Source organism: Astyanax mexicanus, chromosome 18 (genome assembly GCF_023375975.1).
Source record: "Astyanax mexicanus isolate ESR-SI-001 chromosome 18, AstMex3_surface, whole genome shotgun sequence".
Lineage (NCBI taxonomy): Eukaryota > Metazoa > Chordata > Actinopteri > Characiformes > Acestrorhamphidae > Astyanax > Astyanax mexicanus.
Genome location: NC_064425.1, coordinates 44,473,832 through 44,499,455, shown reverse-complemented (window position 1 = coordinate 44,499,455; position 25,624 = coordinate 44,473,832). Strand labels below are relative to the sequence as shown.

At 34.0% G+C, this 25,624-nt stretch overlaps 5 protein-coding genes across 5 annotated transcripts in view; 1 reads left to right on the top strand and 4 right to left on the bottom strand.

The window, feature by feature from the left end:
* The window catches only part of LOC103022204 (protocadherin Fat 4), a 28,671-nt gene extending 18,394 nt beyond the window's left edge, over positions 1-10,277 (top strand). The window contains exons 9-17 of the mRNA XM_007258562.4: positions 281-382; positions 1,142-1,443; positions 2,020-2,105; positions 2,409-2,588; positions 3,517-3,644; positions 3,732-3,949; positions 4,666-4,915; positions 6,524-7,693; positions 9,747-10,277. Coding sequence (XP_007258624.3) covers positions 281-382; positions 1,142-1,443; positions 2,020-2,105; positions 2,409-2,588; positions 3,517-3,644; positions 3,732-3,949; positions 4,666-4,915; positions 6,524-7,693; positions 9,747-9,970 — 2,660 coding nt within the window. The 3' untranslated portion in view covers positions 9,971-10,277. The remainder of the gene's footprint in view (positions 1-280; positions 383-1,141; positions 1,444-2,019; positions 2,106-2,408; positions 2,589-3,516; positions 3,645-3,731; positions 3,950-4,665; positions 4,916-6,523; positions 7,694-9,746) is intronic.
* Positions 10,278-10,915: 638 nt separating this feature from the next.
* LOC103022509 (olfactory receptor 2AT4-like) lies at positions 10,916-13,803 on the bottom strand. Its single transcript, XM_007258563.3, has 2 exons — positions 13,735-13,803; positions 10,916-12,010 (listed from the first exon to the last, which is right to left on the bottom strand). The coding sequence occupies exon 2, from the start codon at positions 12,008-12,010 to the stop codon at positions 11,009-11,011; it is 1,002 nt and encodes a 333-aa protein (XP_007258625.2). The 5' UTR covers positions 13,735-13,803; the 3' UTR covers positions 10,916-11,008.
* Positions 13,804-14,852: 1,049 nt separating this feature from the next.
* Positions 14,853-16,868, bottom strand: LOC103042009 (olfactory receptor 2AT4-like). Its single transcript, XM_049467065.1, has one exon. It carries the CDS (start codon positions 16,652-16,654, stop codon positions 15,686-15,688), a length of 969 nt encoding a protein of 322 aa, XP_049323022.1. The 5' UTR covers positions 16,655-16,868; the 3' UTR covers positions 14,853-15,685.
* Positions 16,869-18,412: 1,544 nt separating this feature from the next.
* Positions 18,413-19,919, bottom strand: LOC111192161 (olfactory receptor 1M1-like). Its single transcript, XM_022668795.2, has one exon. The coding sequence runs from the start codon at positions 19,453-19,455 to the stop codon at positions 18,520-18,522; it is 936 nt and encodes a 311-aa protein (XP_022524516.2). The 5' UTR covers positions 19,456-19,919; the 3' UTR covers positions 18,413-18,519.
* A 2,927-nt stretch (positions 19,920-22,846) lies between these two features.
* On the bottom strand, positions 22,847-24,474 carry LOC103041707 (olfactory receptor 2AT4-like). The gene has a single exon (XM_049467063.1). The coding sequence runs from the start codon at positions 24,234-24,236 to the stop codon at positions 23,259-23,261; it is 978 nt and encodes a 325-aa protein (XP_049323020.1). The 5' UTR covers positions 24,237-24,474; the 3' UTR covers positions 22,847-23,258.
* Positions 24,475-25,624: the final 1,150 nt, after the last annotated feature.

Genomic DNA, 25,624 nt, shown 5'->3' with positions numbered 1-25,624 from the left:
GTGTGTCTCTCCACTCTTCCTCCAGACCCTGATCCCTTGATTTCTAAATTAAATGAAATTTACTGATGATCAGTGATGGTTTAGTGGAGAGACATGTCTAATATCTGCTGGTGTTGATCCACTGTGTTATATCCATATAAGTCCAAAGTGCTGATAACCTTTATAAAATGTGGATTTCATTTTCCAGCAGGACCAATAGTACCAAAAGTACCAATTGGTCTACTACTGTATAATATTCAAATATTCTAAGTTAATAGATTGTTCTCTTTATTTATTACAGGAAGATTTTGTGACTTCACCATAGACCACTGTGCATCATCCCCCTGTTTGCTTGGCAACTGCTCAAACTTCTTAACTGGATACACCTGCCAATGTCCATTTGGTGAGATCAGACAGACAGATAGAAGGAAGATAGGTAGTCTGACAGACAGACAGACAGACAGACAGATAGATGGTTGATTAGTAGGTAGATAGATAGACAGACGGACATACAGACAGACAGATAGACAAGTAGATAGATAGATAGATAGATAGATAGATAGATAGATAGATAGATAGATAGATAGATAGATAGATAGATAGATAGATAGATAGGTTGGTAAATAGACAGACAGATAGACTGTAAACAGACAGACAGACAGATAGAAGGAAGATAGGTAGTCTGACAGACAGACAGACATACAGATAGATGGTTGATTAGTAGGTAGATAGATAGACAGACAGACATACAGACAGACAGATAGACAAGTAGATAGATAGATAGATAGATAGATAGATAGATAGATAGATAGATAGATAGATAGATAGACAGACAGACATACAGACAGACAGATAGACAAGTAGATAGATAGATAGATAGATAGATAGATAGATAGATAGATAGATAGATAGGTTGGTAAATAGACAGATAGACTGTAAACAGACAGACAGACAGATAGATGGTAGATAGATAGGTAAAAAGACAGACACAGGTGGTAGATAGGTTGCTAAATAGACAGACAGATTGTAGATAAGTAGGTAGACAGACAGACAGACAGACAGACAGATAGATAGATCAAGAAATCAAAAGAAACATATACATTTAGTCCATATCAGCCAGTACTGTACACTGTGTTTATTATAACGCACCTGTGCTTTTCAGGTGTGACCGGGCTGAACTGTGAAGAGCACAGTTGTGGATTTGAGGAGTTGTCCTACATGGAGTTTCCTCCTTTAGATCCCAGATATAACTTCATCTCTCTGGAGTTCGCCACCGTTAAACTCAACTCTCTGCTCCTGTATAACCCTGGTGATCCGTCCACCTCTGAGTTTCTGGCTCTGGAGATCGTTAACGGGAGGCTGTGTCTCTCGTTTGATCTGGGGTCAGGGGTCGCAAGACTGGAGACGGGAAAACCAGTGGCTGATGGAAACTTCCACAACATCACTGTTAGGAGAACTGGAAACGTAAGATACTTTTCCTTACACCAGCATTACTGTACATTTCAGTTTTTTTCTCCAATTAATCTTCATTCAGCTGTGATGCCACAACACAAGGAGGGTTAAAAAGACTAGCACACACCTCCTCCTATACATGTGAAGTCAGATTCTGCCTATTTTTGAACTGCTGCTGATGCTGTAGCATTGCCGAGTAGCATCATCACAGCGCTAACGTTCGGAGGAAAGCGCAGCGACTCGGTTCTGATACATCAGCTCACAGACGCAGCCTTGTGCTGATCCACATCACCCTAGGAGTGATAAAGGGGAAAGAAAGAGCGCCATCTACTGTACTGTACCCACCCAGAGAGAGCAAGACCTATTGTGCTCTCTCGGGCTCTGGCAGCTGATGGCAAGCTGCATAACCGGGATTCGAACCAGCGATTTGCCAATCATAGTGGCAGATTAAGCGTGCAATTTAATTTCATAGCTCTGATTTTTATTTGCAGTTACTATCAAACAATATAAAAGATTCGGTTTATGCCTTATATATATATAAATATATATATATACTCGTATGATATAAAGTATATGTTTGATTGTCAGATGGCGTCTTTGGAGGTGGACAGCTGCTCTGCTGATGATCCCAGAGACTTTTGTATGTCACAACATGACGCCATTGGAGGAGACAGGTAGGATTTGGTGTTGCATTTCTTTATGGCATTACTATATATTTTATTAATTGAATATTACTTGAATTTCTTGTCTCTTAATAAAGTGTTTGAGAGCATCAGTAGTGAAAAGGTAGAGTTACAGCTATACAGTGAATAGTGAATATTTGAGTAATGTTCTAATCCAGATTATGAAAAGCAAGAACTACTCAAATAAGTAAAAAAAATGACTGTAAGAAATATAGATCACTAAAATAGGGCCCAGTAACGTTTTAATGTATTGTACATTATTATAACTAGTAACTGTGTGAATTTTCCCTGTAGGACTCTGGATATCAGGACCCATAACCTGACCGTTGGAGGAGTGAAGACCATTGATGTTATTTTACTGAGATCAGGTCAAGTCAGGACCCACGATTTTGTTGGATGTATGAGGAATATGAAAGTGAATAATGTATTACTTGATGCTTTCAGTGCTCTGACCTCCAACAAAATACTGGAGAGGTATGTATTCTGGGAAAAATGCAGATTAATAACTGAAAACAAGAGTAATGTAAATATATAATGCACAGGTGCATCTAAAAAAAATGTTAATATCATGGAAAAGTTACTTTATTTCAGTAATTCAGTTGTGATCTATTGTAAGCATTTATTCATTTTATTATTGATGATTATGAAGCTTACAGCCAATGAAAACCCCAAAATCAGTGTCTCAGGAAATTAGAATATTATATAAGACCAATTGGTACTTTTAGCAGTGTGGGCAGTGTGCCAAGTCCTGCTGGAAAATGAAATCCTCATCTCTATAAAAGTTGTTAGCTTTGGACTTTCATTTTCCAGCAGGACCTGCTAATCTAACCAGCACAAAGAAAATATTGCTCTGTTATTAAAAACTGATTAATTGCACTCAAAAAGACAGTTGGCATCACCAGCTCATATACTTAAACTTGTAAACCAAGAACAATAAAGAACATCTAATTTTTTTATTATTTTATTTGGACTCTTTTTATTCTATTTGAATTTGGATTAAGCACTTTTGATCAAAATATGGTCAAATTTCATTTTTAAGCACTTTAAGCAGGGCTGATTTATTTTATTATTACAGAGAAACACATTTCTTAGTGTAGTTACTCCTTAAGACATGCAATTGTTGTAGTTTTAGGTAAATAAAGCCACATAAAACTATAAGCATAATTGGTCTGATGTTGTTAGAGATATACAGTATATATACCGTCTGTGAATTAAGTTAGTTATAGTTTTAATAGTGTTATTTAGTGTTATTTCTGCCAGAAGATACCGAGTATAGGTAACATTAGGAGTAGTACAGGGAGTAAATTAGGCTTATAAAAGTTGAATATTCAATATATAACGAAATCAGATGCCAGATAGTGGCTTTATTCATAAATGTGATTCTTTTTATTGTTTTTTATAGCTGTCCACGGGCAGGCGTCGCTCCCTGCAGCGTTAGTAAATGTCTGAATGGAGGCGTTTGCCAGGATCTCTGGTCCGATCACTATTGCCAGTGTGCTGAGAATTTCACCGGATTCAACTGTTCCTACAGTAATTTCCTTATATTCCATATCACAATAACTTTATATAAAATCCCACTGCAATCAGTTAATAAGACTTATTCTCTTTCTGTAACAGATATCTCTGAGGATAATGCGTTATTCTTCACTGACGGGGCCTACATTGAGTTTTTTGTTAAGGAAAGTTATATCAGGAACCAGCTGCTTCAGGCCTTCCTCGACGGAAGAGATGGCGCCACTCACGGACTCATCAGCTTCGAGATTAAATTCAGGACGCTCAAACAAAACAGTATTTTAATTCTATTTTGGAGCAGGACAGCATCTTTAAAACTTGAGGTAAGAACTACTCAAAATACTCAAAACTGACAATTAAAAAAACATTTTAAATAATTTTGTCAATCACTCATCTTCTAAAGAGCTTCTTAAAACTTACATTTAAATTATAAAGTTATAGTGGCTCAATTATGCACAAATACGTATCATTTTTTGGCTTGTTCTGGCTGCTGCACTTGCACAGATCTCCACATCAAGGCAGGGTATCGCCACTAACATTAACTAACTTTTTGTAGAAAAATATGACTGTCTATAAACCGACACCATGTTGAGCATTATAAGGACTTCCAGTCATTTTTTATCCAGTGACCAGACAGATACAGGCCACCTAACTTTATAAATGTAAACACTGTGATGTCACTGTGATCGGGAGCTTGCTGGTTCGAATCCCGGTCATGCAGCTTACCATCAGCTGCCGGAGTCCTGAGAGAGCACAATTGTCCTTGCTCTTTCTCTGGGTGGGTACAGTAGATGGCGCTCTTTCTTTTGATTATTGGGACTTATAATGTTAATAAAGCCTTTAAACTTTGAATTAAGCAGGTAATAGTTCCACTTAGCAACTCAGTATTTCTGTCACGAAGCAGCAGCTTCACCAGTGGAGACCCTTATCCACCCTCCACCCCAAACTTAAGAAAGTGAATAACACTCCGTACAATAAATGTGCACTTCAATAGGCACACAAACTGATTTATCTTTGTTTTTTTCCTTTTATTTCTCAGATATCTGAAGGAAAACCTGTGTATATTCTGACTAATGTGAGCTCAGGACAGCAGTGGGATCTGGGTGTGGAGAGAGGTGTGTCTGATGGACGGTGGCACATCCTCCTCCTCCGCAGATTCAGACAGAGCGTCGTTCTGTTCCTGGATGAACAGTCTGTGATGGACATCACCCACAGCATCATCAGCCACCTTGCTTTCATAGTGGAGATGATCATGCTTGGATCTGCTTCACCTGGAGATCCTCAGTCAGGTTAGTACCGCACTACGTCAGAAATGGAATATTCTATCCATCTGGAGTCATTTATGAGTAGGCTATGGCATCAGGCTACGTTTTTAATTCAATGTAGAAGTATTAATTGGCCTTTTTGGGTAATTGACCTGATTCTATAGGCTTTATTCCCCCATTTGGTGTTGGGTTGGAAAGTGGATAAGGGTCTCCACCCAAGTTAATGTTTTTTTTTCTGTTTTTCTGTTCAGTTTTTGATGGCCACTGATGTTCTTAAAACTGTAAAGCTTAGATAAAATAAAAAATAACTTATTCTGTAATATAGCTCAAATTTTATAATCTCTTATAGATACTCTGGTTAATAGTTTTGGGTAAACTTCTAAAAAATAATCCATGCATACAGACATAGAAAATATTAAAATATGTGGTAAAATGTGTTAACACTGGTGAGAGCTACATGGAGTTAATATATGGCTCCATATATTGTTGAATTAAATAAATGTATTTATTTTTAACACTATATTTAGTGCGATCATATGTTATCTAAGACTCTTAAAGAGTTAAATTTTTTAATTCTTAAAAAAAAGTACATTTTACTGTATATAATTATACGTTTGTGGTCAGAAATGGATCTCATCTGAATTTAATATGAGTGTAATTATTAAATATAAAATTGTTTTCTGTGATCAAACAGAAACACATCTGTCAAAAAAATAGTGTTTGCAGAAGGAAAAATGAAATGTACTGAAATGTAATGATGTACTGTGGTAGTGTGCATTTTCATACAGGAAATTTACAAGTGTAAATTTACAAGAATCATTCAAAACTGATTAATTTACCATCAGGATACAGAATGACAGGTGTTAACAGATCCACATTAAGTTTATATAAAGTTTATTAACCAAGTAGTTAAGCTTACGTAAGTTACGAGGAAACAATCGATACAGAGGGGAAGGCAAGATAATCGTCAAAAAAACACAAAACGGTTCGAAAACAAAAAAGGAAAACAATCAAAATAAACATGTTGTAGAAGAGCTAACTGTGAAGGGCAACCGAAAACAGAGGGGTATTTATACTAACAAGACCAGGTGTGAGCAATCAGAAGCTTGGAGAGTGTGATCGCCATAGCATCTTGTGATCAGCAGAGTCTGGAAGGTAGTAGTAATAGTAGTAGTAAAGAGTTTTTTAAAGTGGTTTTACTCTGTGATACTCTGTGATATGTAGGTAAAGGTTATTGACAGAAACTTTGGGAAAAAAAAAAAACTTTTAAATTTCATGTTTCAGCAAAACTGTGAGGAGATGTTCTCCTCAGTGAACATCTGTTTCTAAACTGATTTCCTGACCCACATCTCAAGCCAATGTAAAATACTCAATATTGATTTTTTTTGTATTATTAATGCGCTCGAAAAAAAAAAAAAAAAAAAGTATTAAAAAGGTTTATCCCATCTGCAGCTGGACGGCTGCCATGACGCTTGAGCCGAACAGATCAGAATGTGCTTTTAAATATATTGGATAATCAGCTGAGTGGGATCTGGGGGGACAGGCGCTGGTTTGCCAATATAATGTTATTTGCTGTAATCTTGCTGTTCTCACTGGTTTTTCAATCGTGTTTTTTTTTTTTTTATCTTTCAGGATTTGTAGGATGTGTGGAGTACGTCAAAATCAATGGGCACACTCTACCTTTCAGCGGACAGAGCGAGATGGTGGAGGCCAAACCCAGCGCTTTACTGTACGAGAATGAGTGTAAATCTGCGGACGATTGTGTTCTGAGGCCGTGCTTTAAGGAAACGTGCCTTAATCCGCCTTGTGAAGGCGGGAGTGACTGTGTTTTATCTTCTTCAGATGATAGCTGGTGTGTCTGTCTGCATAACGTCTCTTCTTCGTGGTGTGGGACTTGTTTAAATGCGGCAGAGCACAGAGACGCTTGTCTCCAAGCCCATAAAAGTGCGCCATTGTGGATCATCGCTATTGTTCTTCCCATAATCCTCATTGTGTTGGTTATGATTCTTTGCTGTGTTCTGAAGAGGCAAGGCAAACTTTGCCTCGAAAAGCCAAGAAGAAGTCAAGCATGCCAGGCTCTACCAGTGAAACCGTACAGCATGGACAATGAGGCGTTCAGCCTGGACCACGGTGACGGTGGTCTCCAAGACATTTCCAATGAAAGCAGCAAGCAGCCAGATCTGATAGTGCCAGGAGAGCTGATGAGAGGAGCTGAGAGCTACAGTGGATTGGATTTGACTGGATTTGGAGGAAGTGAACTAGAGTACTATGAGATTGACAGCACCTACACGCCATGCTGTTCTAGTATGGACCATAACCTCCATGTTAGCAAAGCTACCCCACTCAGATTAGCTCCGTGGGAAAAGAAATCTCCACCAAGACTGAGCCCTCAAGTTTCTCCATCCATGTGTGGAAAAGAAAAGCATCAAACCTGCCAGTCTTTACACTGTAAACCCCACACCAAGAAAAGTCCTGCTGCCAATATGGAGGACGGTCAATGCAGGCTCCATCAAACTCACGTCATCTCCAAGAAAACGCTGAGCCCTGAACTGATTCTGGTAGATCCGCCATGTTTTCTTACAGAAGATGAGGTGAAGAGACTTGACCGAGCAGGAGATAATACTCAATCTATCACAGGACCACCTGAAAAACAACCAATCAGATCGTTCAGTGCAGCCAGGGTGGCAGAGAGCTCTTCAGAGACTGAGAGCCACAGCTCCTTCACCTGCTCTGAATACGACTGTGAGAAGGAACTCTGCGTAATCTGTGCCCAGGAGAACAGACGTGGACCTTCAGCTGAAGGTAAGGGGACAAAAGATCTCATTTAATCTGATCTGATCTGATTTGGTAGGTTGATTTGGTAGAGCCTCTGCTGGCAAGTTGCAGTATGATCTTAGAAGTTGGCAATATGACGATATATCGCCTCGTATAATAGTACATTTTCTTATCGCATTGACAATATGGTACTTTTAAGCTACACTAGGTAGGATTGAGATTTTGTGCTCATGGGCTCCCCCTACAGTTGTAGAGTGTAATAAATGTTTCAGGCGGATTAGTTTCTCTTTCTCGTTTTCTGGCTTTCACAGACATATTCGGTCTGTTTCCAGCTTCTACCAGAGTGTCTGTATGTTAGTTTATAAAGAATGAACCAGTTTTTCTTGTAGAACTGTTAGAACTAAAGGTCGGAAAGCAGGTCGCAGTTCTCGCGAGCGTTGGTCGCGGCCGCCTCGGAAAACTTACAGAGTCTGGTTTGAGCTCAGAGGAGCTCCGGCACAGACACGAGAGCACCGCTTTTCCTCCTGTTACACCTCAATGCAGCGCTGCAGTGAGTTTCAAGCTGTAATTTCACTTCTTTAAAAGAAAGATCAATAATCAAGGAAATCCTACATAGTGCTGCTTTAAAATAAGACTACCTTTATAAAGGGTTTATAAATGGTTTAGAATTAGTTTATTAATAGTTACTTATTAGGTTGTAAATGCCTTAAAAATCATTAATAATGAGTTATAACACATAATTAGAAAGGGCAACAATATAGACGGCTGTGTAATATAGTACACTATTTGACAAACTACAGGTCATTGTTGCCCTTTCTACGTATGTATTATATAACTGATTATTAATGATTTTTAAGGCATTTACAACCTAATTAGTAACCATTATTCTAAAGTGGTACCGACAATATACATATTTTTAAGCATATATAACATGGACCCACCGTTAAAATAAAATACAGAGAGCATAATCAGTCAAGTTTAATTGGATTAATTGCAAAATAGTTTGAGTAAAAGTCAACTCAGTATGGGAAAGTATTTAAAGAGGGATTTTTTTTTAAGATTTAGTAATGAGCATTTTGACTGTAAACATGTGCATCGATATAAATGTCTTTATATATCGTGGTACAATATTTTTATCATATCGCTCCCAAACACTGGCTCCCAAAGCCTTTCCATATAAAGTGTTTTGAGTTTTAAAACATAAACATATTTTGCTAAATCATGAGAAGCTAATTAATTAGTTAACTATGCTGTTATTACTATTAGGATTTGTTGTACCATTAGTCACATTAAGGGACACATTTTTGCAGTTTTTTTTGTCTGTTTTGATGTGACATGGCTCAATACAAAAATTTAAACTCATTTAAAATGAACTCTTTTTAAACTGACTTCCACAGAAAGTCAAAAAAAAATCTGTTTTATTTTTGTATAGCACCTATATTTTATTATGAATGTGTGAAACCGAGCTGTTTTAATGGAATTGCTTGTTAATGAATTGCTTATTATGAAGGCTTAGTTGTAACTGTGTTGTATTCTATAAATTCTACTAGTCTCCTATGGTAATGATCATATAGTAAAATGATGTTACAAGCCAGATAGCAAAAATAATACTAAAAACATTCCAGTTCAAATCCAGGTCTGATTTTGGCCCAGACGCTTGTGTCAAGACCCCAGTTTTCGAGTGTCAAATTTGATTCGTCTTGAAATGCTTGAGCCAACACTTCAGTTGCCAAGTATAATATGGCGAATTGGCCATAACTGCTTGTTCCAACAACCCCGGTTGCTGATTATAAAATAGGAATTGGCCTTAATCACTTGTTCCAAGACTCCAGTTGCTGAGTATAATATGGAAACTGGCCTGAGCCCCTTGTTTCAAGTATATACTTGGCAACCGTACATTCTGCCCAATTCCACATGGCCGATTCATAGTCCCAGCCAATGGTGCCATACAATGAGCTGAGCTCTCGCCAACTCTTTATGCTACTCTTTATGCTAATCTGGTAGTTTACCCATTATTGTAAACTTGTTCTTAACTCCCCCAGTGTGACTTTAAAATCCTTTTGTCTTTTCTGTCTTACAGACTGGTCCAGAGGACAGCTCGTACTCGCCGTCCCTTCACCCTTCAGAGATGCCCGGGTGCCCTCAGATACAGCTGGCATCGAAGCCACACAACAGTGGGAGAACCTCTTAAATCAAAGGATCCACTTTAAAACCTACTCAGACGTTTTTGAGGACATAGCGAAGCTACCTGTCACTCAGACGGAGGACAGTGACCTTCACAGTGAAGATGAGCAGATTATTTGAACATGCTTTTAGTGTAACGCCATGGTTTCTGCATACATAAAACATCAAGTTTCAGTCGCAAACAGTTTCTCTGTTATAAAACATCATTTCAAACTCTATTCACTGCTGTTGTAATTTTTCTTCATTTTTCTTTTCTTTTTTTTTACAGGAACAGATTAATTTAATGTTTTTTTATTTCAGTCCACTCAGTATTTGTATGATCCTGAATAAAGAAATAATGCAGTAATTCAATTTCAGTGTTTGGAGAAAAGTTATTTCATACGTAGGACTGTTTTTGTGCTGCCATCTGCTGCCAGAGCTCTAATATTACATTGGGATACATGTATATATAAATATATATATATGTTTGTATTCTATAAAAGTGGGTTGCAACTTAATGACCAAGAGAAAATGTGGGTCTCAGGCTGAGAACCCAGTTTTTAGTATTAATTGTAAAAAAAAAAAAAATATTTTTTTAGTTTATTTATTAATAGTTATTGCTTGTAGTTCTGAAATGTATGCTAATATATTTTTGTAAAATATGTAAAACAGCTATATAATAAATACTTTGCTTAAAAGTTTTTTTTTTTTACAAATCCATAAATGCATAGCAAATAATATATTACCTATAACATTAAAAAATAATGGTGAAAAATATGGTAAAAGCCTGATATAGGGATAAAAACATGGCAAAATATGGTAATTATTATTATATGTTTATTATTATTATTATATTAATTATTATTATATGTATATATACACATTTTTAAACATAAACTTATGAAAATATAAAAAAGATTATATATGTATATATATATATATATATATATATGTACACATATATACATATATACATATACGTATATACATATATACATATACGTATATATATATATATATATATATGTATATACATATATATATACATACATACATATATATATATATATATATATACTCAATTTTTTTTTTTTTTTTTTTTTGTTTTTAGTTCTATTTCTATAAAATCACATTGTTCTGTATAATTATAATATATTGCAGCACATCACATGATATTATTTATTTTGTGTTAAATAATTTTTTCCCGTCTACTCTCGTCTGTCTTTGCTTGAATTTCTTGATTAAAATGTCTTTAATCTCTTTGGTTCTGAAGCAGTAAATGAAGGGGTTGATGAGAGCAGGGAAGAAGCTGCACATCATGGTCAGAAGGATGCGGAGATCGGTCCCCAGGTCCAGGCCCAGGTTACTGGCCAGGTACACGAAAGTCCTGGGCAGGTAGTAGAGGCAGATCATGAAGAGCTGAGGCGTGCAGGTGGAGAAGGTCTTGTATCTTCCTTCTTTATTCGCGATTTTCATGACTGAAATGATGATGGATACGTATGAGAACACGATATAAATTAAGGGACCCCAGAGCACCAGGATAGCCACGGCTAGGCTGGTGTTTTTGACGGAGGTGATGTCCGAGCAGGACAGCTTGATGATGGAGAAGTGGTCGCAGTAGCACTGAGCTATGAGGTTGGGCCCGCAGTATGTTAAACTGAGGGCTCGTGCAGTGATCACCCCGAGCTGGAGGAGGTTCGCCGCCCAAACCGCAGCGCAGAGAATCGCGATAGTGGAGTTTTTAATCAGCGTTGGGTATCTGAGAGGGTTGCATATGGCGACAAACCGATCCAGAGCCATTAAAGCCATGAGAAACGAGCTGGTAGCTCCTAAAAAGTGCACGAAATACATCTGAACGAAACAAGCGTGAAAAGAAATGATCTTGTTGGACATCCAGTACTTAGCAATGACTCTGGGAAGAGTGGTGGTCCCGAACGCCAGGTCTGCTACTGCGAGGTTACAGAAGATAACGTACGTCGGCTTGTGGAGACTCTTCTCGTACGATACGAACACGATGATGAAGATGTTTCCAGCTGCTAAAACTAAGTAGATCAGGAAGAAGAAGGTTCCTAGCAGTTTGTAATATTGAGTTTGGAGTCCGGGGAAGCCTTGAAGGACGAACTCATCGATGTTGGTCGTGATGTTTGTGTAAATTATTGGCTCAGAGTTGCTGGAGAGCATCTGAGAAATAAAAGAAAATAAAAGAAAAACAATTACATCAGTAATTACAGTATACACACTAAGACAAATAAGTACAGAGTTGTACTTAAAAGAGTATTAAGTACGATATAAGTACTTTTTTGTTCTAATAATTGTATAATTGTATACCTCAAAGGTATAATATTGGTCTTTACAGGGTCAGATTTGTTCCCTCTGAAGTACAAAGTCATTTCTAACAGCAATAAGTACAGATTTGTACTTAAAAGAGTATTAAGTACGATAAAAGTACTTTTGTATTATTATACAAAGTACTCTAAAGTACAAAGTCATTTCTAACAGCAATAGGTACAGATTTGTACCATTTAACCTGCGGCCAAAAGGTAATAATGTGATTTCCTTTAACCATTCTGTTAATTTCATTTGTCAGGAACATGTTGCATGTTTAATTATCCAAAATAAACCAAAAAATCCTAAAAAAAAAAAAAACAGTGTGAATATATAACTCCATTACTAATTATTCTATCAATATTTAGTGCAGTGCTGTTCCTTACCTCTAACAGGTAATGCTTCAATCAGGATAATTCACTCGTTTTTCATAATATATAGTATGTATATGTATATATATATATATACATACACATATATATATTTTAATTTCACAATTTTGGATCATCAAGTTCTACACTGCAAAAAAAATCCATTGGCAAAAACTAGACAAAATATATGCAAATTAAGACAAATATATGTGTATTAAGCAAAAAAATCTGCCAATGGGGTAAGCAAAATTTTTTTAATAAGAATTTTTATAAAAAGCAATGGCTGAGTCTCAAAATGAGTGAAGTAACACCTAAATCAAGCTAAAAAAAAGTCACTGTTTTTGACACAAGAATCAGAATAACTTATAAAATATGCTTCTTTTGAGTTCAAATTACTTAAAATAAGGTACAAATTTCTAAGTAAGAATGATTAAGATCATTATCCCTAAAATAAGTAAAATAATCTAACACTTACACACAATGCTGAGTAAGACAAAAAGTCTTATCAGAGAAGAAAATAAGATTTATTGCCTTAAATTTAGAAAATTTCACTTTCTAAGATTTAGTGTTAATATTCAGTGGATGATACTGTTTAAAATCTTTATAATCTTTACTGGCACAAAAAAACATGGGTACAAAAAAGGACTTTCACTGAAAGGTACTTTTTTCACCTCAATATAAGATACAGCTCCAGTGACAAGCTTTATGCTCTTTTAAATACAAATCTGTATTTTTCTACTATGTATCTTATATTGAGGTACAAAAAAGTACTTTTTTGTACCCATGTTTTTTGTGCCAGTAAAGATTATAAAATTATAAACATTATCATCAACTGAATATGGCTCAAAAACTTGACAAAATATCAAAAATATCAAAAATATCAAAAATGTCTAAAACGCAACATGAAGAACATTCTGCTACTGATCATAGTTAAAAATATATTAATAAAAGTTATTATAAAGTGTTCCCGATTATCTGTCAGAGTTAAAAAAATAGCATTGCATTAAATATTGATAAAATAATATGTAATGTAGTTTTTGGTTTCTTTTGGATAATTAAACATGCACAGGGACAAATTGACCAAGAACACCATTACTGTTCCTGACAAATGAACATAACAGAAGGGTTAAATCACATTAAAATCACATTATTGTCTTATTATTTCTAACCAAATCAATCAAGCTTCAGTCTGAACATAGAGAAACATACTTTTCTTTAAATAGTTTGACCTGTGCTCTTCAGATGCTGTTCTTGTGCTCAGCGCTCAGTGAGTTTACACTAGCAGCCCATTGGCTGAAGTTTTTAAAGCCTTACTGTTGAGACTTTGAGCTTTGAGCATGGCTGAGCACAGCGGTCATGAATTACATTAATCAACAGAGCAATCTATCATTACAGTGCGATAAAAAAAAAAAAAGTTTGGGCACCTCTGATTTATTATAAATCATTTATAAATTGGTTGTTCAGATCACAATTTTGGTTAAATACTGTATATCGTTGCTGTCCAATGAAAAACACTTATCTTCTTTTTTTTAAATTTTTTATTTTACTATATAATTTGAACAGACAAACTGTCCCTTACACTGTGCCAAATATTCTTGATGAACGAACCAATAGAAACTCTTCAAAATGACCTGAAATAAACTCTTTTTACATTGACTTCCATTAAAAGTTTACGTGACATTCATATCAATGATTTTTAAAGGAAAATCATGAAAATTATCAGGGGTGCCCAAACATTTTCATACCACTATATGGTATGAATTATTTTTTTTTTTTGTTTTCTTTTATTTGGATGAGTTTTTTTTTTACATTAAAACTAAAATTAGCTTTATTTAGGATTGTGCGGCTGACTGTTGACTGTTGTCAGGGTTTTAATCAGTCAGTGGAGCTCCTGCGTTTTCCGCCAGAAATTTACCTGAACACACCTCATTTCCAGACCACCACGCCCATCAGTGTAGATTTATTCCTAAACTCGGGTGCGGGAACAAGGCGTGAAAATAGACTGTTGATGGGGTGTAAGATAGCAACGAGCATCGCGACACACCTTATGCAGGGTGTATAATAAGGCCCATTATATTTAGTCAAAGAAATACTTATTATTTATTATTTAGTGTATTTTTTTACACCAAATACAAAATAAAAAAAAATCACATACAAAATAAATAAGTAAGTAAGTAGATAAATACATTATTAGATAAATACAGTATAATATATAAAGCTGTCACACCTGTCACCAATTCTTGCCATTCTTTTCCTCTTGCATTTATGTTTTTTTACATTAAATATTATAAAATTAGCTTTATTTAGGCGTATGTTTCATCATTCACGAAGACACTGGAATAAAATGTAAAATAACTTACAATACTAATGAAAAATGAATGTTGTATGAATGAGTGTAAAGTAGTCAGTGTACAACTGCAGTATAACAGTGTAAATTTATTGTGCCCTCAACATAACTCAACACACAGCCATTAATGTACAAAAGTGAGTATACACTTAAGTGAAAATGACTTTTTTTTTTTTTAACTTGGAAAGCATCCTTTACAGTACAGTCGCAAAGACCAAAAAACAAGTATATAAAATAAATTAAATAATTATTTTAAAAATCATTATAAAATAACAAAGATTGATATGATACCAAAATGGCACAAAGAATAAATAAGAACATTCAAAGTTCTATTTAATGACAATTACAAAAAAATTCACACAAAATCTTATATCTGGTCAGATAAAGATATAGAACCTACATTTGATTAAATAAATGTATTTTTTTTACTGAATTTTACAGAATTATTGGAACAATTACTGTAAAATGATCATATTTAATCACATATACATAATATTTATTTTTTTTATAAAGAATTGTATCGCTACACAAAGTTACACAAAAAAACTTTCATCTCTCATCTTGTATTGTACATGAGAAGGATGGATACTTTAAGTAAAGATTTGGAGCATTTTAATTGGTTGTATATAGTGTATATAATGTAAAAAAAAAAAAAATCAAATTACATAAAAAAGTGCAAGATGTCTAAAATTGATATACAATGGTTTTGCATGCCAACAAACCTATACTCTTTTTATATAATAAAGTGAAAATTCAATGTATAAACACTATATTACTACTGTATATGGAGATATACACAAAATTTCATTTATTTTAACCTGAAAGATTTTTAATCCTTCTTTTTCTTAATTTCTTTATCAAAGCTTCTCGGATTTCTTTAGTTCTGAAGCAGAATATTATGGGATTCACCAGCGGAGGAAAGAGGCTGTACCAAATAACGATCATGATGCGAGCGTCGATTTTCATTTGCACTGTAACATCCAGCACATAGACGGCACATCTCGGGAGATAGTAAAGACAGATGATGAGGAGCTGAGGACTGCATGTGGAGAAGGTTTTGTACTTTCCTTGAGCGTTGGAGATTTTAAAGACGGCTATAATGATGGAAACGTAGGAGAATATAATAAACGCGAGGGGTCCTAAAAGCACGATCATCGCTGCAATAAAAGCGAACATGCGTGCACCTCCTGCATCACCACAGGCCAGTCTGTTAATTGAGTTGTGATCACAGTAGCAGTGCTGGATGATGTTGGAGTTGCAGTAGGATAAAGCAATGGACTGGAGGATTATCACCATCATCCAACAAATTGGGATTATCCAAGATATCACACAAATAACTGCAGCTGATTGGTTCGTAACAATTGTAGGATATCTGAGGGGGTTACAGATAGCAATAAATCGATCGATAGCCATTACAAGCAGAAGGAAGGAAGTGACAGTTCCTAAATAATGGATTAAAAACATTTGTATAAAACAGGCATAAAATGACAGGGTTTCATCCTTAAACAGATATTTAGAAATAATTTTAGGCATGGTCGCAGTTCCAAAAGCGAAATCCACGGCGGCGAGATTACAGAAGATTAAATACGCAGGTTTTTGGAGGTTTTTTTCATAGAAAACAAATGCAATGGTGAAAAGATTTCCTCCTGCAAGTATAAGATAAACGAGGAGAAGAAGAAGTCCAACAGCTGGATAAAACTCTGGAGAAACTCCTGGAAATCCAGTTAGAAAGAATTCTGTAACAGTTGTAAGAGTTTGAGTTGAATTGATATTTTCAGCCATTAAAATCGTCTTTTAAAACCAATTTTAAACTCCAATTAATACTGTATAACTGTAGTGTAGTAGTGCTCACTGTAAAATAAAAAAAAAAGTCATGCATGTACAGTAAATATGTATATATACAGAATATATAATGTATAATGTATGGAATACATCAGATTTTATATATTTTTCTTATATAAGTATTAGTTACTAACTAGAAGCTAAATAATAATAATAAAAAATAAAAACTTCACAATGCTTTTCTTGCTTCTTTGTGTATCTTAAACTGCCACTATAACCTTACTAAAATGCTCAACATTCACTAAATGTACCCTGATAAAACATTCGCACCGAAGCAGCAGTTTATAAATCCACTCCTGTGACACTAGAGACCACGGTGAGATATGACGTAAGAATGTGCATGCAATTCTCAGCAGGATGTATAGCAGTCCTTTAATGTACATATTAAAGACAGATACAAAAGCATGTTATTATCATATTGTAATATTTATCAAAGGAATGATCATATTTAAGATCATATTTAATCCTCTATATACACAAAGGGCCCTATTTTAGTGGTCTATATAGTGCACCAGTCAGTTGCAGATCATGCAGCTTGATTTAGGGGTGTGTCGTTGTGTCTTTGGTATCATGTGAGCACCGAAAAAATACGCCTTGTGTGGCATATCATCATTCCACTTAAGAGCCAGGTGAGCTCTGACTTTGGCACGTTCGTATCTTAACAGACAGATACTGAGCTGCTCGTTCACGCTTTAAAGATACACCAGCAGCTCATTTAAAGTAGAAAATGGTGTAAAATAGTGTAAAATTTATTTTTGTTGAAGTAAAACATGATTAAAGTTCTTTTATTTGATGAGTAGCTCACCTCCGTTCTCCCACAGCGTTCTGAGATCCAGAAATGTTAAAGAAACAGTTTACCCAACAAACACCCTTCAGACTGCTGAAGCTAGCATTATATGATGTAAACAGAGGTTTTTAATGAGCTTCATCTTCACTTTTTAAGTTATTAATGCCTGGTTTTAAATGTCAGGGCTCTCCGGATTCTAGTAAGGAGGTGTGGAGCTACTTTGAGCTGGATAACGGTGTTTCTGTGTGTTTCTTGCCCGTGTTTCTGTGTGTGCTCGGCCTTTTTTGCTATCTCTGTTACTTTTTTTTCCCCCTGCCCTCTGATACCTCCTTGCTAGGTTTTTGTCTCATCTTTCCCTGGCCCTGACCATCAAACCACCAAACTGAACTGCTTGAATTTTTGCACCAGGAGTAAAGCAGCATAAAGTTATCCAAAAGCAGTGTGTAAGACTGGTGGAGGAGAACCATGCCAAGATGCCAAGATGCATAAAAAAAAAAACTGTGATTAAAAACCAACATTATTCCACCAAATATTGATTATTTCTGAACTCTTAAAACTTTATGAATATGAACTTGTTTTCTTTGCATTATTTGAGGTCTGAAAGCTCTGCATCTTTTTTGTTATTTCAGTCATTTCTCATTTTCTGTAAATAAATGCTCTAAATGAAAAAAAATATTTTTATTTGTAATTTGGTAGAAATGTTGTCTGTAGTTTATAGAATAAAACAACAATGTTCATTTTACTCAAACATAAACCTATAAATAGCAAAACCAGAGAAACTGATTCAGAAACTGAAGTGCTCTCTTCCTATTATCTTTTAATATATATTTAGTATATACTGCAGATACGTTTTTTTTAATATGAGAATGTAATACATAAGATAAAAAGTGGCTAAAGACAAAGTTTAGTAAAAAAAAAAAGATTTATTGCACTTTGAAACAATGAAATATAGAACAATATAGAAAAGGTCAATTTTGGAGGCAGTAAAGAAGTAAGGAAACAGTGTTTTGCTGCTTTGTTACATCTTTTTGACAATTTTAAATATTTTATTTCTGATCTCCTTTGTTTTTAAACAATAGACAAAAGGATTTATCAAAGCGGGTCCAAGAATTGACAGAATCATCAACCCGTTTCGCTCCTCTATGGTTAACAAGACACCGACCCTGGTTAGGACTATTCGCGTTATAGAAGGTGCATAAAAGGAGATTATGACTATTAAATGACTCACGCAGGTGTTGAAGGCTTTTTTCTTGTCTGTATTTGAGGACGTTTTCACGACAACGATAACGATCTTTAGATACGACAAGAAGATGAAACTCAGTGTTCCAAAGCAAACAACAGCTGTCATAATGGACATGAGATTAAAATAGGGTTCAGGATCTACACAGGTTGCTCGGGCGACGGTTGCATAATCACAAAACATGTATTTTACATTAAAATAACATATTTTTAGAGGAGCAATAGTAGCAGGAAGCACAGCCATGATTGCAGAACCCACAACCCAGAGAGAAATAGCGATTAAAATACAGCGTGAGTTACTCAGAATGGAGTGATACCTTAAAGGACTGCTTATAGCAACGAAACGATCGAACGCCATGACAGATATAGCCAACATTTCCATCAATCCACTGTAATGGAAAAGAAACATCTGCATAAGGCAAAGTACATAAGATATGGTTTTATAACCAACTATAAGGATACCTATCATAGTCGGGCATGCACTCGTACAGTAGACTAGATCTACAATGGCTAAATTACACACGAACAGGTACATCGGCTGGTGCAGACGCTTATCCATCACTATAAAACATATAGTCACAAAATTACTCAGCAAAACAAGCAAATACAGAATCAGCAAGACGACTCCAACAGCCAGAGGGCTCTGAATCGTATCAAAGCCTCGAAAAACAAATTCAATAGCAGTTTGCACAGAAATGTTTTGAGCTGACATCATGTATATTATTCTTACCAGTCATTTATACCTTAAAAAAAAACTTCAGAAAGACTTCAAACGCTTTATATCGCATAAATATATATATAATAATATGTCAACATATCACACTTCAATATTCACTAGCACAGGAAATAAATACATAAATAAAATAAAATAAGAGATTATCAAGCAATTGACCAAATCAAGAATCTGAAATCCTGGAAAACCTGGAAATATCAAATCTGAACTATTAAATCACTTTAAAATTCATGATCAATTTCTTATAATCTGGTATTAAAAACTAAAGCAGGTCTTATGCATCTCTTATGCATGCATATTACTCTTACCAGTCATTTATACCTTAAAAAAGACTTCAAAAAGACTTCAAACACTTTATATCGCATATATATGTCAATATATTACATTGCAATGTTCACTAACACACACACACACACACACAAAACCAAAAAAAAAAAAACAATAAAATAAAATAAATAAAATAAGAGATTATCAAGCAATTGACCAAATCAAGTGTCTGAAATCCTGGAAAACCTTGAAAATATCAAATCTGAACTGGTAAAGCGTTTTAAAATTCATTAAAAGTTTATGATCGCTTTCTTATAGTCTGGATATTAATAACTAAAACAGGTCTGAAGCTTTTATTAAATACATTTTAAATTGCACAGAAATATTTTGAAATGACACTGTGCATATTACTCTTACCAGTCATTTATACCCTAAAAAAATTCAAAAAGACTTCAAACACTTTATATCGCATATATATGTCAATATATTGCATTGCAATTTTCACTAACACACATACACACAACAAAAACAATACAATAAAATAAGAGGTTATCAAACAATTGACCAAATCAAGAATTTGAAATCCTGGAAAACCTGGAAATATTAAATCTGAACTATTAAATCATTCTAAAATTAATGATCAATTTCTTATAATCTGGGTATTAATAACTAAAGCAGGTCTTATGCATCTCTTATGCATGCATATTACTCTTCCCAGTCATTTATACCTTAAAAAACTTAAAAAAAAACTTCAAACACTTTATATCGCATATATATGTCAATATATTACATTGCAATGTTCACTAACACACACACACACACACACACAAAAAACCAAAAAAAAAAAAAACAATAAAATAAAATAAATAAAATAAGAGATTATCAAGCAATTGACCAAATCAAGTGTCTGAAATCCTGGAAAACCTTGAAATATCAAATCTGAACTGGTAAAGCGTTTTAAAATTCATTAAAAGTTTATGATCGCTTTCTTATAGTCTGGGTATTAATAACTAAACCAGGTCTGAAGCTTTTATTAAATACATTTTAAATTGCACAGAAATATTTTGAACTGACATCATGTAAATTACTCTTCCCAGTCATTTATTCCCTTAAAAAAATATCTAACAGTTTTTATCGCATATATATGTCAATAAATTACCTTGTAATGTTCACTAACACACACACACACACACACACACACACACACACACACAAAAAAAAAAATCCTGAAAAACCTGGAAATATCAAATCTGAACTATTAAATCACTTTAAAATTCATGATCAATTTCTTATAATCTGGTATTAATAACTAAAGCAGGTCTTATGCTTCTATTAAATACATTTTAGTTTGCACATAAATATTTTGAACTAACATGGTGCATATTACTCTAACCAGTCATATATATATATATATATATATATATATATATATAACCGTATCACACTGCAATGTTCACTAACACGAAAAAACAACAACAAATAAATAAAATAAAAAAGAGATTATCAAGCAATTGACCAAGTCAAATATCTAAAATCCTGGAAAACCTGGAAATATCAAATCTGAACAGGTAAAGTGTTTTAAAATGATCGATTTCTTATATTCTGGGTGTTAATTAATTAAAAATGAACTAAAGCAGGTCTTAAGCCTATATCACATGGTAAAAGTCCTCTAGTAAAGTGGTTGTTTGGCTTCTATTTATACAGGTTTGGAAGTCAGTGGAAAAACACACCCCCTTCCCACTGACTATACACACACACACACACACACACACACACACACACACACACACACACACAGACATGGACATTGTTGGTTGGTTTGCAATTAGAATGAGAAAAATTACATAAAAATAAAAACAGTGCTCTCCATTTGGGAGCTTTAACAGTTGCAACTAAAAGGAAATTAAATTAAAGATATTAATAAAAAAATAAACTACTTAATAAATTATAAACTGATCATTTTCTTGATTTTCCTTTATTATAAATCATTGGTTGTTCAGATCAGCGATTTCAGTGAAATTATATAGCATATATCATATATCAGATGAACACAGTGTGATATCTGAGAAGTTAAATGAAGTTATAGGATTTATAGAAATTATGCAATATATATTTACACTAAATTAGGCAGGTGCATAAACAGAAAAATGTCAATGATCAATATTTAGTAGATCCTCCTTTTGTAGAAATAACACAACAGCCTCTAAACTCTTCCTATAGCTTCCAATCAGAGTCTGGCTTCTGGTTGAAGGTATTTTGGATCATTCTTCTTTACTAATCATCTCCAGTTCAGTCAGGATTGATGGTTTCTGAGTTTCTGATCATGAACGGCCTTTACACTTTAAATCACACCGCAGATTATCAATAATATTCAGTATATAACAGTCATACATAAGAAATAACAAATAAAAATAACAATTAAAAAAAACATTAAAATGATTATTTCATTCTAATGATTTAATTAAACACATAAAACACAAATTTGTGGACTTACTGTGGATATACTTAATTAAGGAGCTTAAAGGATATTAAGTATTGTAACAACAAGGCCATTATTTGCTGTATTTGCCATAAACTAACAATATTTGCACCTGAGATTGAAGTATACATTATTTTCAGCATTTATTTTCTGATATGTAAAACAATCTAAAAATTGGAAGCTTTCATGACCACTACATTTCCATATAAGCAAGGATTTCTGGACTTAAATGGTTAAAATAAGTAATATTTCACTTTTTATGCTTTTATGCAAGTTTTTATGCTATGTTTCCATTGAGTTTCCAGGTAAAACATATATTTTCCAAATTGAAAAACTGGAATATAGTCAAGAGGAAGATGGATGATCACAAACCATCAAACCACCAAACTGAACTGCTTGAATTCATTTTTGCACCAGGAGTAAAGCAGCATAAAGTTATCCAAAAGCAGTGTGTAAGACTGGTGGAGGAGGAGAACATGATGCCAAGATGCATAAAAAACTGTGATATTTGGAATTTAGGAGAAATGTTGTCTGTAGTTTATAGAATAAAACAACAATGTTCATTTTGCTCAAATATATATCTATATAATAGCAAAATATTTTTTTTTCAGAGCTGTATATATATATATCCATATTTATCCGTATATATGTCCATATTTTTATCTCAAGATAAAAGATTTTAAAAAACTCAAGTCTTGCCATTCCAGGATGGCTCATCATCACTATTGAAACAAAACCTTATATCTCCAAAAAAAAAAAAAAAAAAAAATACAGATGAAGCAAAACCATAAGTGTATCTCGATATAAGCAAATTTAACAAAATGTAATTATACTAACTAAGAAGACACACAAAAAACATTTAGTTTAACCTTTTAGATTTACAAGGATAACTTTTTTTTTACACAATGTAAGACACACCTAATATACCACATATACCACATATATCTAGATTTCTTTTTTTTTTTTGAGTTACGGAACAAGACAAATGTAGAAATCTGACAAATTCTCGTTCTTATTTAGTGAAGAATAAGAATAATTCTCATCCTGAAGGAGCTGTCCGTTTGTGGCTGATCTTACTTTTTCTTAATTTCATCAAGAAAGCTTCTCGGATTTCTTTAGTTCTAAAGCAGAAAATCATGGGATTCACCAGCGGAGGAAAGAGGCTGTACCAAATAACGATCATGATGCGAGCGTCGATTTTCATTTGCACTGTAACATCCAGCACATAGACGGCACATCTCGGGAGATAGTAAAGACAGATGATGAGGAGCTGAGGACTGCATGTGGAGAAGGTTTTGTACTTTCCTTGAGCGTTGGAGATTTTAAAGACGGCTATAATGATGGAAACGTAGGATGATAGGATGAATGCGAGCGGTCCTAACAGTGTCACCATTGCCCCAACGAAGGCGTACGTCTGTGGAACGGTTATATCACTACAGGCCAGTTTAGTTATTGAAGTTCGGTCACAGAAGCAGTGCTGGATGATGTTGGAGTTGCAGTAGGGTAAAGATATCGACTGATAAACGATTAAAACCATCCATAATCCGGGAAAAATCCAAAATATCAAACATATAACTGCAGCTGATTGGTTCGTAACGATCGTCGGGTATCTGAGGGGGTTACAGATAGCAATAAATCGATCAATCGCCATTACAAGCAGCAGGAAGGAAGTGACAGTTCCTAAATAATGAATTAAATACATTTGAATGAAACAAGCATAAAATGAAATGTTGTCATCGCTTATCAGATATTTACCGACAATTTTAGGCATGGTCGCAGTTCCAAAAGCAAAATCCACCGCGGCCAAATTACAGAAGATTAAATAAACTGGTTTTTGGAGATTTTTTTCATAGAACACAAATGCAATGGTGAAAATGTTTCCCAATGCAAGGACAAGATAAATAAAAAGAAGAAGAAGTCCAACTGCTGGATAAAACTCTGGAGAAACTCCTGGAAATCCAGTTAGAAAGAATTCTGTAACAGTGGTGGAATTGCTATATTTGTCCATGTTATACATTCATATAATTCATTGTTTTCAAAATGAACAACCTGGAAGAAGAAATACAGTATTTTTTTAAGCCAGTCTTACATTTTAAATCAAATACAAATTTAATAATTATTCTATGCATAAACACATACTTCTCTGAATCCACATGTGTTAAAGATGAGCTGTAGTTTAAGCTTAAGTAACTTAAGAAATATATTTCACATACAGAATATTAAAACAGTGAGAGCTTGTGAACTAAGACTGAGATCAACTTCCGAATGAACAAGTTTATAAATGATCTGCCATGACACCAGAGACCAGCCATGTCCTTGATGTAATACATGTAATACTTTATCTTGTTTCCTTTTTTCTCTTGCACTGAAAAAAAAAATGATGAGTAAAATTTACCTAAAAAAAGTTTCGCAACTTTCTGCATTTGCTTTTTTTAAATACATTTAATTTCAGATAAATTTAAGTAACTTCAACTTGGTTTCAAGACTTAAATAGAGTTACACAGAGTAAATAAGTGAACTGAACTTCAGTCAATCCTTTCTTTTAGTAAACTTTACTTCATTCCTAATATAATAGTGAATCTCTTAAAAATATATATATATCATTAAAAAGTTACTTTATTTCAGTAATTCAGTTCAAAATGTGCAACTCATATATTATTTAGATGTATTAAACACAGAGTGATCTATTTTAAGCGTTTATTTCTTTTATTGTTGATGATTATGAAGCTTACAACCAATGAAATATATATATATATATATATATATATTTATAGGCCAAGTCCTGCTGGAAAATGAAATCCACAACTCCATAAAACTTTGAAAAGAGGGAAAAAGCATGAAGTGCTGTAAGATTTTGTGGGAAAACAAAACTGCACTGACTTTAGACTTTATAATAGAACACAGTGGATCAACAGCAGCAGATGACAGACATGACTCTCCATTAAACCATCACTGATCATCAGTAAATTTTACATTATATTTAAAGCAAATCTAGAGATCAGAGTCTGGAGGAAGAGTGAAGAGACACACAGTCCAAACTGCTCGAGGTCTAGTGTGAAGTTTCCACCAATCAGTGATGGTTTTTCCACTGTTTTTTTATTAAGTTATATCACACCAGATTTCTTCTTTAAATAAACTCTTGAGACTTAAATACTTAAACTTAAATTCAAGGTAAACATTTACACAGTTATATTTAAATTCACAATAAGAAGAAAACGTAAAGTTTAAGTTTAATATTCATGTATTGTTACAAAAAAAAAACAATGAGAATTAAATAAAAATGCAAAAACTTTACTTTTAACAAACAAAAGCAGCAAAAGCTTAACACACACCTATAAATATATATATATATATATATATATATATATATATATATATATATATATATTTATACATATATAAATC